Below are 12605 nucleotides of genomic sequence, written 5' to 3'. Positions count from 1 at the left end.
CTGTGTCAGATTCAGAAAAAGAACCTGAATACAGAGATGTGACCATCAGAGCAGATGTGAAGGTGAAGGAGCTGTATGACGTGGAGGAGAGGCTGGGAACGTAAGGCTCCACCCACTCACAACTCCCCCACAATGCACCTCTGCCTCTCTACACCCACAATGCACCTCTGCCTCTGTACACCCACAGTGCACCTCTTCAGCGCAACATTGACGCTGTTTGCATATGATTTGGATAATTCTTTAACATTAGAAAAAGAAAAGAGAAGAGACTCAAGCCTGTATGATTGTACTCAGAACGGTTGTGGATGGTTGGTTTTTGGACTCGGTTCCCACACTGATTCAAACTTCTTGTTCTATGCTTGAAGGTATTTTGAAGTTCCTAATTGACTAAACAGCACGTCGTGTTTCCGATACAGGGGGAAGTTCGGCCAGGTCTTTAAACTGGTGGAAAAGGCGACGAAGAAGGTTTGGGCGGGGAAGTTCATCAAGGCGTACTCGGCGAAGGAGAAGGAGAACGTTCGGCAGGAGATCGGCATCATGAACAGCCTCCATCACCCCAAACTGGTCCAGTGCGTGGACGCCTTCGAGGGCAAGTCTGACATTGTCATGGTCCTGGAGATGTACGTAGCCTTTACTCTGACACAGCTCAACAACTTATTCTCTTTTTCTTTTCACTTCTTTCAGGTTTCAAGTGAATAAAATAACCAGTTTCACTGAACTGATGCTAACGACGCAGCAGCGTAAATGTTGGTGACCTCTCACAGGGCCAGTTACTGAACTATTGAGCTGAACATGATAACAGCTGTTAGCCGGCGGGAACATGCTAGCACGCTTGAGCTTCTTTCTGTTTACTCTGCACTTAGCAGTTTAGTCATAAATGCTCGGAGCTAGCTCGGTCGCTAACTGTTAGCATTTACTAGATCCTCGTCTTCTCTTCCTCTCTGAGAGTTCGATGTTCAGATTGACTCCAGTCTCATTTCTCTGCGGTCAATGTAAAACTTCAGCCAGCAGCTGGTTAGCTTAGCTTAGCATAAAGACAGAAAGCACCTCTAAGGCTCGCTGATTAACAGGTTGTGCTTCATTTGTTAACCCTCAGTACACACACACACACACACACAGACATCGTGTGACATTGTGGTGTCATGATTGTTGTGATGTTGTCCCAGTTCGTCCGTCCGTTCCCTGTGACCGGCTAGCAGGTTTAGCTTAGCTCTTATCCCGGCCCTCATCCCTTTAAATGTCACTACCTGTACTGTACCTGCTGTGACAAAGGTCTGTTTCTGTTCAACTAATGACTGATTCAGAACCCGAGAGACAGAAAGTCTGTAAAATAAAGAATAATCTAAAATATTATTGGTATAAAAGATGAGAAATCCATCAGAGTCACATGTTAATGAGCTACAGCTGATTCAAACTGTCCACATCTCTGAAAACAAGAAGCTGCTGAAATCAGCTGTTGTTTCTTCCTCCGATGATAAATCTGCTGTTGTTTTCACTGGGAACTGTTTATGTAAATGTTGGGAGTTACAGGTTAGCAACAGTAACAAAGGGGGTGGGGCTTAATGAGCAGTCAAGGGGGTAAAAAGGTCTACTCAAGTTTGCCTGTAGGTGGTGCCATTATGCAAGTATTCCATGCACTTCCTCACAGAAGAAAACCTCAGACTGTATTTCAGTGTGGTTTCACATCAGTTAATTTAAACGTGGTTTCTGCGACCCCCGTTTGGTCCCGACCCCTCAGGTTAAGCAGCGTTGGCGTGTTGTACGAGCCGTTCAGAATGACTCGGGTTTGGAGCTGGAAATAATTTTTCTGCAATACTACGAGTTGTCGTAGCAACCAGATGTTTTGGCTCTGCAGGATCTCAGGCGGCGAGCTCTTTGAGCGGATCATCGACGAAGACTTTGAGCTGACAGAAAGGGAAGTGATCAAATACATGCTGCAGATCATCGACGGCGTCAACTTCATCCACAAACAGGGCATCGTCCACCTGGACCTGAAACCCGAGAACATCATGTGTGTCAACAAGACCGGCAGCAAGATCAAACTCATCGACTTCGGCCTCGCCAGACGACTAGGTAACCGCTGCAGGAGGTGTGGCTTGTTAGCATTTTAGCAAGCTAACATGATAGCATTAGCATTTAGCGGAGCACTGCTGCGCCTCAGTGCAGTGAAGTCAGAAAAAAGTGTAGAGCTGCGCCTGAGGTGCCCTTAAATGGTGACACCAATAGTTATCCCTTGTTGTCCAATCAATTGATCAATCAATTCACCTGTTTTCTCTCCGGCAGAAAACGCAGGAACTCTGAAGGTTTTGTTTGGGACTCCAGAGTTTGTGGCTCCAGAGGTGATCAACTATGAAGCCATCAGTTATCCCACCGACATGTGGAGTATAGGAGTCATCTGCTACATACTGTGAGTCTGAAGACGACAGCCTGGATTGTTTTATTCAGCTTCTTTCTCTCTTTTCTTTTTCTCTTTTAGCATCGCTAAGCATACCTTCAGTTTTTAAATTCTGTTCAGATTAGCATCGCATAGATTCATTTAGTTTTTCACCTCTCTTTAGTTGAGCTTCTTTTAGCCCTCTCTTCAGTTAGCTTAGCTTCACTGTGTTTTCACCTCTATTTAGTTGAGCTTCTTTTAGCCCTCTCTTCGGTTAGCGTAGCTTCACTGTGTTTTTCACCTCTCTTCAGTTGAGCTTCTTTTAGCCCTCTCTTCAGTTAGCTTAGCTTCCTTTTGCTTCAGTTTGTTTAGTTTGCTCAGAGTAGTTTCAGTTTGTTTAGTTTGCGTTACATTTGTTAAGCTTCACTGACTTTTGTTTTGTTCCTTGTTTCAGTGTAGTTTAACTTTTTTTAGTTAATCTTGCTATGCTATGAGTCTAATTTATATTGTAAATAATTAAAAATAAATTCTAAATATATCTAATTTCTATAGATTATTTACTTACAGCTTGGCTTTAATTTGCTTTATTTCTTTCTTGCTGCTTTTTTCATTTAGCCTTAGCTTAGCTAAATTTGTCAAATATCTTAATATCACATTATGTTAGCTTCTTTTAGCTTCGCCCATCTTAGTTTGGCTTCATTGGTTGTCCTCTCAGGCTGAGCGGTCTGTCTCCTTTCATGGGCGACAACGACAATGAGACGCTGTCCAACGTCACCTCGGCCACCTGGGACTTTGAGGACGAGGCCTTTGATGAAATATCTGACACCGCCAAGGACTTCATCACCAACCTGCTGAAGAAAGACATGAAGTAAGAAAATACCAGTCTGAGAGCCCGCTAGCATGCCAACTGCATTTAGCACGCCAGCTAGCTTAAGGGGCTAATATTTTCGCAGGCTAGCATTACACGTTTCCTAGCTAGAACGTAGCAAGAACAGTGTTACACTTACAAACCATCACAACAAAACAGACACACGTCACCAACACACAGTTTGTTACTGTCCAACAGCAACTAATGAAATCCCAGGCTCTGTGGAGTAAGTCCAGGCTAGCACATTAGCAGTTAGCTTAGCTGCTACAATAGTTTGCCCACTAGCCAAGTACCATAAAATGGAAATACTCAAGTACCTCAAAGTTGTACTTGAAATTTAAATGTAAGAAAATGTAAATAATAAAATAAGTTAGAAAAATAAGTAAAAAATAAGTAAATACATTTTGCTTACATTCTGCTGTGGTGTGTGTGTGTCTGTGTGTCTGTGTGTGTGTGTGTGTCTGCGTGCGTGCCAGGGCTCGGCTCACCTGTGCTCAGTGTTATGAGCACACCTGGCTAAAGCAGGACACCAACACCATGAAGGCCAAGAAGCTCTCCAAGGAGAGGATGAAGAAATACATCCTGAGGAGGAAATGGCAGGTAAACAACAACAGGAGCACAGAAACATGACACATCACATTCACACCATGACACAGCAGAACAACATGATACCTTCACAGAATGAAGAGAAGAAGAAACAGGAAGTAGATTAACAAAGAGAGAGCCTGAGCTTCAGACAGTCCACCTTCGATCAGCGCAGTGCTCGGTGGGATCTGCCCGAGACCACGAATCTGTGAACTTGTGTACTTGATCCTACTGTGTGAGAACTGTACACCAAACTCGTGGTTCTAATGGGTCAGTCCAAATATCAAACCTGAATCCTGGTCTTTGGTTTCTAAGAGGTACTTCCTGACAGCAAGAGTCAAATAAAGACATCAATCAACCACCAAAGGTTGTGGACAGTGACGAGGACTACATCAGCACCGCACAGGTACATAAAGAGGACAACCACAGGAGAGTCTGACTGCGAGGAGACAGAACCGGTGGTTCCCAGCGGCCCGAGAATAAAACCATCACCAGCAGGAGGTCCTCAGACCTGCTGGACTGGAGAAGGTGAAGGACAGCATATTAAATGAAAAGGACTCCCGAGAGGACATGTCTGAGATGTGATCAGCTGATTCGTCACCGTCCCTCTAAAACACCCAAAAATCATTTGACGTAAATATTAAATATTAATATGTATGTTAAGAATATTACGTGAGTCAGGACACCAGAGAGTTCAGGTAGTCAGTGTCGTTTTCTCGTTTCAAATGATCCTAAAATGACCAATCGCATCACAGCAAAGGAGAACAACAACCAAACAGGACAAAGACAGGTCAAAGTAAAGACACACTGTCGACATGGCTTCAGTTCACATGATGAAGCATCTGTACAGGAAGTGATGACGTGATCGTTTGTTCTCCCGTGGCAGAAAACGGGGCACGCCGTGCGGGCCATCGGCAGACTGTCGTCCATGGCGATGATGGCCGGAGTCAGCGCCAAGAAGGGCTCGCCCACCGAAGGTACGGACGAGGGTGTATTCAGGGTGTGTGAGACCAGGAACTGGCAGCAGGTTCTGTGTCATTTGTATGCAAAGCTGTCAGTGAATGTAGAACATGTGATTCACATGGAGACATTTCATTCGCTCTCTGGGACAGGTGAGTCTCACCTGGCATGTTGTTTGCATGTTTAGTGTCTGAGTTGATTAATGTGGTCGAACAGCTGCAGTACAGAGCTTTCCAATAAATATGTGTCTCTGCGTCTCTGTCTGTCTCTGTCTGTCTCTGTCTGTCTCTGTCTCTGTCTGTCTCTGTCTGTCTGTCTTTGTGTGTCTGTGTCTGTCTCTGTGTGTCTCTGTGTCTCTGTCTCTGTCTCTGTCTGTCTGTCTCTGTCTCTCTCTGTCTCTGTGTGTCTCTGTCTGTCTCTGTGTGTCTCTGTGTGTCTCTGTGTGTCTCTGTCTGTCTCTGTGTGTCTCTGTGTGTCTCTCTGTCTCTCTGTTTGTCTCTGTCTGTCTCTGTGTGTCTCTGTCTCTGTCTGTCTTTGTGTGTCTCTGTGTGTCTCTGTCTCTGTCTCTGTCTGTCTCTGTGTGTCTCTCTGTCCATCTCTGTGTGTCTCTGTGTGTCTCTGTGTCTCTCTGTCTCTGTCTGTCTCTCTGTCCATCTCTGTGTGTCTCTGTGTGTCTCTGTTTCTGCGTGTCTCTGTGTGTCTCTGCAGAGGATAACCAGTTCCTGGAGTGTTTGGAGTACGAGCAGAAGACGGAGTGTAAGCCGACTTTCAGCTCCGTCATCAGAGACGTGGAGGTGGTGGAGGGCAGCGCCGCTCGCTTCGACTGTAAGATTGAAGGTAGGACAGCTGAGAGGACGGTCTGCGGTCCAACGTTTCCATTGCACAGGAACATTATGGGACGGTAATGGTTGTTCCGGGTATTGATCCCTCTGGTGTTACCATGGAAACTGACGTATGACTGACGTGAAAATGTAACTAAATGTTGTGTTATGTTGAGGAATCGTTAGTTTTTTGAGGATGTTTAATGTTGGTTTCAACCGATTAGCGATCAGACGGACTGATAGTGAATCCCGGTCTGTGTGTCTCCAGGTTACCCTGATCCGGAGGTGGTGTGGTACAAAGACGAGCAGCCCATCAAAGAGACCCGACACTTTCAGATCGACTACGACGAAGACGGAAACTGCAGCTTGGTCATTTCAGAGGTCAGAGGTCAACCGTTGTTGTTCAGTGATCTGCTGTGTGACGTAACTCGCTGAGCCGCTGCCTTTTCATTCAGTCCGTAAAGACGCGATAAAACCACCACCAGTCACATTGACTTCCATCTTACCTCTAGACCCTCAGAAACCCTGAGACAGTCCAACCCAAGGACTACCACCACCCCCACAACCCCTGCGCCCGCTCACTTCCTGTCTACATACACCCACCAGCTGTAGAGAGACGTTGTAGTGGGTTGTTCTCAGCTGGTGTGGACGTCAACCACAGAGTCACTGATGTTACTGTGGTTCTCTGAGTCCTTCAGCTCAGAGGACATTGAAGTGTCAAACGTGACAGCCGTCAATGAAGCCTCAGGTCCATCCAGCTGTGTCAGTGTCCGTGTAAAGTCCTCATGTCCTCGTGTCTTCATGTCTTCATGACCTTGTGTTTCATGTTCTTAATGTCTTCATACCCTCATGCTCTTCATGTCCTCACGTCTTTATGTTCCTCCGTCCTCATGTCTTCATGTCTTCATGTCTTCTCATGGAGAAGTTTACAGTCATTGTCAGTGTTCAGTGTCAGAGTCGTCTTCCAGCCACATTCAGTCAAAACGGCCTGAGGTGTTCCTGCTCCCCCTGGTGGTCGCCAGGCTGCTGTTCAGTCGTCTGTTTTACATGTTTGGTATCAGGAAGTGACCAGAGGCAGTGAGGTCCATCTGAATACATGACAGATGGACCTTCATCACTTTGTCTCACTTCAGATTGTTTAGTCACAGCACAGGTCAGTCCGGTGCAGGTACAGGTGTGTTAAGGCTCAGCAGGTGGTGTTGGCATGAATGCTGCATCCTCCCGTCCTCGACGTGTTGGACACGAGTGTGAGCTTGTGGATTTGACTTTTTAATGTGAGGACGTCACACGGCGGCTGGAAGACAAAGGTCTTACTGTTGGCAGTAACGACATCTTCATACCTGCAGGTGTCGGGCGATGACGATGCGAAGTACACGGTGAAGGCGGTCAACAGTCTGGGGGAAGCGACCTGCACAGCCGAGCTGCTGGTGGAGGTGATGGCTGGAGAGGAAGAGGAGGAGGAGGAAGAGGAGGAATAAAGCAGTGTTGGTCTGGACTCCCACAGGAGGAGGAGGAGGAGGCGCTCCTCTTCAGCCTGTCAGCCCTGAGCAGGAGAAAAGTACCCACCAGTAACAGGTTGTGTTGTTGTTCTTGGAGGAACAGGTGGGCAGGGTTTGTAACCAAGGTGATGAGCAAAAGCCAGAATTTAATAAATCGACAGTCCACCTCCACCCACCAAAAACAGGATTTTTATTCACCACATTACAACTGTGTGCTAAACCCCACCCACCCAAAAACTGTGGAGAACAGAAGCCCCGCCCATATCAGTTCAGGCTCTTCTCATTGGCCAGTTTCCTCTTACTGTTGATTTCAGTTCTTGCTCTGAAAGACGTAAGCTTGAAACAGCAGATTTAGGTTTTCTGTCCATTCTTAGATAACGTTTAAACCGCTAGTCAGTTAAAATAATAATAATATCTTCACCACAAGGATGCATATTTATATAAACATACACATACATGTATCACACACACCAGCCGGTGGCGGTAACATGGTGATAAACTGGTCAACAGCTGTCAGAGAGCTGTGGGAGCTGCTAAATGCTAACGAAATAACAAATGTAATATTCAATAAAATTCTGGTGGTAAAATTTTATCTGAGAATGTGGCTAAAAAAATCCCAGAATGATGTTTCAGCTCGACAGGAAAGAGCGTGACACAAACCTTCCTGAAGAGTTCAACTAGTCTTTTAATACGTTCTTTTTCATCAGCGGTATAATAAACTACATTCAGCTCCCCTCAGCAAAGACTTCTGGGAGATGTAGTTGTTGCTGCTGGTGCAGGGTCTGGGGCTTCAGCTCTCTGTATTTCTGAACCATGAAACCTGTACTGTAGGTGTACCAGACCTGCTCCCTGTGGCAGTCCAGGTGCGGAGGAAGATGGTACGAAGGAAGCGGTGAAGAGGAAGAATGATGAAGGCACAGATGACAGAGCTTTATATTCACAGTTTGGTCACCTGACTATAAAGTGGTTGAATCCTGTTAGCGCTGCAGCTAATGGTGCGATGAAGATGAAGGGGATGATTATATTTATCACCTAAAGATGATCCAGATTTTACTGATAAACTGTGGTGTGAGACTTAAACTAAGACTCTGAAAGACGTTAGCTCAACGTTAGGGTGACGCTGGTTGACAAACGTTAACTATTGTTAGCTTAGTGCTAGCAAACATTAGCTGTTTATCAGCAGAGGCCAGGGCTGCGAGCATTGAACTGATGCTTCAAAGTAGAATAAAACTAGTACAGACTCAGTTTTAAATCAGTTGTTTAGAAATATATTAATATTATTCAGATAAAATCCAAGTTCAGATGGAGAGCTAACTGTTAGCTGAGGTCGGTTGATATTAGCTTTCTAGCAAATACATGTTATCCTACATTAGCAGAGGCCAAGGCTGTGAGGAGTGATTTAAAACACCAAGTCGGCTGCTACATTGGATGCATCTCTAAATTCAACTTCAGATAAAGAAACCTAACTAACGTCACCCTAACAAGCATTAGCTTACCAGCTAATGGACAGTGCTGATTAGCAGTATAGATTTAAGCTGGTGTTAATTAAAACACACCTAAAGCGATAAAAGCTTTTGTTTGTCAGCTAATGAGACGAGTTCATGAACAACAACTTGTACACAATCAGAAAAAAATAGTTAGCTGGGTCGCCAACATTAACATAATCCACCGCTGATAGCAGCGCTGCTGTCAGGCTTGTTTCACTCTATTTATTATCAGTATTTCATTTTAACATCAACCGAGTCTCAGATTTTTACTTTTTAGGTTTCTGGGTAATGAATCAGTTTCATGTCTTTGAGCCGCTGAGAAGCAGAAACAGCCATCAAAGCCACCAAACGCCTTAAAGTTAAAGTGACCCGACTGTGTCAGTATAAGCTCCGCGAGCACCTGAACGACTGATGATGAGAAGTTATATAACAGTAACACATGTTGTAGTCTATAACCAACTGCTCCCCGTTTGCATCCGCCGTGTTCGGCCGTCCGTTTGGCTCTTTTCTCTTTCTGCACTTTTCTTTCTGTCTCGTTTGTATTTGACTTTGACTGACAGCTAGCTTCACCTCAGCCTCGCGTCGTTAGCCTTAAAGCAACGCGGTGAAAACTTCAATGACAGCCTGGGTGATTTTAAAGTTTTCTGCCCGACATTTGTCACTGATCGTGAATTGAAAATCAGGGATGGCCTCCTAAATTCTGCATATGAAATATCAATTTATGAACATCAATCATTTATATTATATCTTTCTAAGAATTCACACAGTGCATTCACCAAAGAAAGAAGTTAGACACATTTACTGCTAATTATAACTTCATGATTTAGCATCTCATAAGATAAAAAGTCCGTAATTACAAGATCTTCTCTCTTGACTTTCTTCATTATGAGATCCATATCTCCAAATGTTTTAGTTATGAGGTCTTTATCTTATAATAACACTTTATCTCTCAACTAGGAAATGAAATCTTGTAATGATGACTCAGCAGCTCGAGATGAAAATACCTCAAGATTAGATTACGAGAGATACAGGTGTCGTAATTATGAGATACTACGTCATAAACTACAGAGCTTAATCTTTACAAAAGCGTCCCTCAAAGTTAAGAATCAAAAGATAATTCTGCAGAAGTTAAGAGCATCCCTGACGACCTTGCCCTCCATCGGCAGCTGGAGGCGGGGGTCGTCCCTCGCCGTGTCCACCAGGAACCGGACGTGATCTGAGGTCGTCTCTGATGCGCTAACGTGTCCGCGCCGACGTCAAAGTCGTCTTCTCGTTTTGTTTTTTTGCCACATTCCAGCTGTTTGTTTGTGCTTGAAAACATTTATTTCAAGGCTTCGAGGGCTGATTCAGCTTTAAACCAAAGAAACGCCTTGAAGGGCTCACGGTGTGTGTTTGTGTGTGATCATCTGCTTTACGCCGCGTTCGTGTTCCAGCTGAAAGCTTTCCTGTTGTTCTTTGTTTTTAACAAGGTTTTATTTTTAGACTTATTTAATGCACGGATTCATAATTATGATATTATCATTGAGCATCCGTCTTCTTGGAGAAGCACTTAATTTGTCACAGTTATTACGACCCCCCCCCAATGCTAAGCCAAGCAGTGGACTCACTCCCAGACTGATTTGTTTTTGTATTAGATGTATGTAGATTCTGTTTCTCTAATTTTTATAAATCTATTTACCAGTTTGATGAACTGCAGATGACATGTATGAGAACACTACGACTGTAGTTACTCACAGAAACCAAATAAACTCATCACAAAACCAAAGAGCTGCTCAGTGTGTGATGTTCTGAGGCAACAAGCCCCCCTGAAGTGTTTGAGGCACCGATAATAACTATCACTGTTTACCTTCAAGCCTCTTACAGCGACCCAGATCTGCCGTACTTCTGTTTAGAAGTGCTTTTACTATGAACACGTATGAAAGTCTGTGGCTGCCGTTAATTTAAACACAAGATACTTGTGCTGACCCAGGCCTGTTTAGGAGATGCTCCAGGTAGTGGCCAGTACCGATGCTACCATTTAGCTAATGCTAATGCTAATGCTAACCGCTAAGAAGAACAGAAGAAGACAATACAGTTCCGATGCTACCATTTAGCTAATGCTAATGCTAAATGCTCACCGCTACCTGCTAAGAGGAACAGAAGAAGACAATACAGGTAGATTCACCTGTACTGTTAATGTTAACCGCTAGATGGCAATGCTAACTGCTAAGATACTATCATACTACCACCGCTTTGGCTATTGTTAGCTGCTACAATGCTAGCACAGGCCTAGATCCAGTATTTCCAGCTTTGTGACTTTCTCACTAGATTTTCTGACTGTTTCGACTCATCAGCGGTCATGACGCCTGTTCACACATACAGACTCGAGTCGGTCAGTGACAGCCAGCCGGTTGGTGTGAATGGCACCCAAAGCTGACTCTTTCTGGCTTTTCATTTCAAGATGGAGGGTAGACCAGTTGAACAGGTACGGCAGGTACAAACACCTGTATGAGTGTTCATCGAGAGACCACAGGGACACTCAAAAGGACTTCTCTGTTTTTTATATTAACCATTAGCCTCTTGGCTAACGCTTTGGCAACAAGTACCACTTGTTGACTTCACAGAGTATTTGTTCGTTTGTTCGTATGCCCCCTGGTGTTTTGGATAACACTGCAGCGGAGAACGAGTTGAGTATAAAAACCATCTGTGGAGGGGGCACATGAACAAAGGCGCACAGTGACCCTACAGGGCGAAAGCTGAGAAAAGCTCAAATCAATTTAAATGTCCTCCGACACAATGTGAGTGACAACCAGCTGAGAGCCAATCAGGTTTGTTTGAATACCTGGAGAGACAGAAACAGGTGGTTTACTTCCTGTTCAGATACAGGACCACGACACTCTTTAGTCTTTAATGTCTCTCAGCAAGTCGACCAATCACGGCCAGACAGACATGTAAAGAAACCAATCACTGATTCCCATTGTTTGTCGGAGGAACTCTTTGTTTTTGTAGGTTTGATGTTATTATTTTACTCCGGCTGATCTTCTCTTCACGTCACTTCCACAGTCGCTGTGGAATCAGTTCAGCTTGTCTTCAGTTTTATTTATCATTCTTTAAAATCTTGTGTACGTGATGATGTTGCAGATACACACACATTAAAAAGTCAGATAATAAAAGATGATCTTCCATCAAAATAATTTTAAATAACTGCAGGTGGTTCAGTTCAGAGCAGGAAAGCACCTCCACCTGTCAGCGGTCTGAGTTTGGACCTGCAGATCAGACCCCAGTGTTCAGTTAATACACTGGGATCATCATTTGTGCGGCAACGTCAGGCTTGACTTCAACTCTCCGAACTTCATAAAGCAAAACGTAACAAACACGTAGACGGAAGAAGAAGTGACGGACACATTAGACCAAGTCGTAGAAACAGGTAACCTGGTAAAAACATGTCAAATAAACAGAAATCCAAATTAATCAGAAATGATTAACACAAATAGACACAAAGACGTGAACATAAAACCTGAATTGAAAAGGTCGACCACGACTGAAGAAGAATAACTTTATGTTACATTTGAGCAGTCTGTGTTTAAACCTCCAGAACAACCTGATGAGCCGGTCAGTGCACCAGGTGAGTTAATGAGGTCACCTGAGAGCAGCTCGTTAATCAGCTCTCATTAAGACCAGCAGCTCGTCGGTCCGCAGAGTCCGTCCTCTCAGGACAAACTGCAGCTCGTGACAAACAACATGACATCATCCACATGCTGTTAAACCTGAATATTTCTGTGACCTCTGACCTCACACTCACCTGCAGACAGCAGTCATACCTGAGAGCCCACACCTGTCCTCAACTCAACTTTATTTATACTGTAAGACACACCAGCTGCAGCACATGACTCAGTCAGAGTCACGTATACATTCACGCAAGTACGGTACTTATGTACAAATTTGAAGTACTTGTACTTTACTCAAGGATTTTTTTTCTACTTCTCTTCCACCACACCTCAGAGGGAAATACTCTACATTTATCTGACAGCT

The 12605-nt window shown here is 44.4% G+C and overlaps 1 protein-coding gene across 3 annotated transcripts in view; it reads left to right on the top strand.

The window, feature by feature from the left end:
* Positions 1-10354, top strand: part of mylka (myosin, light chain kinase a) — a 56483-nt gene extending 46129 nt beyond the window's left edge. For all 3 annotated transcript variants that reach the window (XM_041951447.1, XM_041951446.1, XM_041951445.1), the window contains 10 exons: positions 10-100; positions 417-620; positions 1856-2073; positions 2284-2407; positions 3090-3242; positions 3719-3842; positions 4714-4804; positions 5496-5624; positions 5877-5989; positions 6955-10354. In XM_041951447.1, the coding sequence (XP_041807381.1) occupies positions 10-100; positions 417-620; positions 1856-2073; positions 2284-2407; positions 3090-3242; positions 3719-3842; positions 4714-4804; positions 5496-5624; positions 5877-5989; positions 6955-7086 (1379 nt within the window). In that variant the 3' untranslated portion in view covers positions 7087-10354. The remainder of the gene's footprint in view (positions 1-9; positions 101-416; positions 621-1855; positions 2074-2283; positions 2408-3089; positions 3243-3718; positions 3843-4713; positions 4805-5495; positions 5625-5876; positions 5990-6954) is intronic.
* Positions 10355-12605: the final 2251 nt, after the last annotated feature.

The sequence above is a fragment of the Chelmon rostratus genome, chromosome 13 (assembly GCF_017976325.1).
Source record: "Chelmon rostratus isolate fCheRos1 chromosome 13, fCheRos1.pri, whole genome shotgun sequence".
Lineage (NCBI taxonomy): Eukaryota > Metazoa > Chordata > Actinopteri > Chaetodontiformes > Chaetodontidae > Chelmon > Chelmon rostratus.
This window is presented reverse-complemented; position numbering and strand designations above follow the sequence as displayed.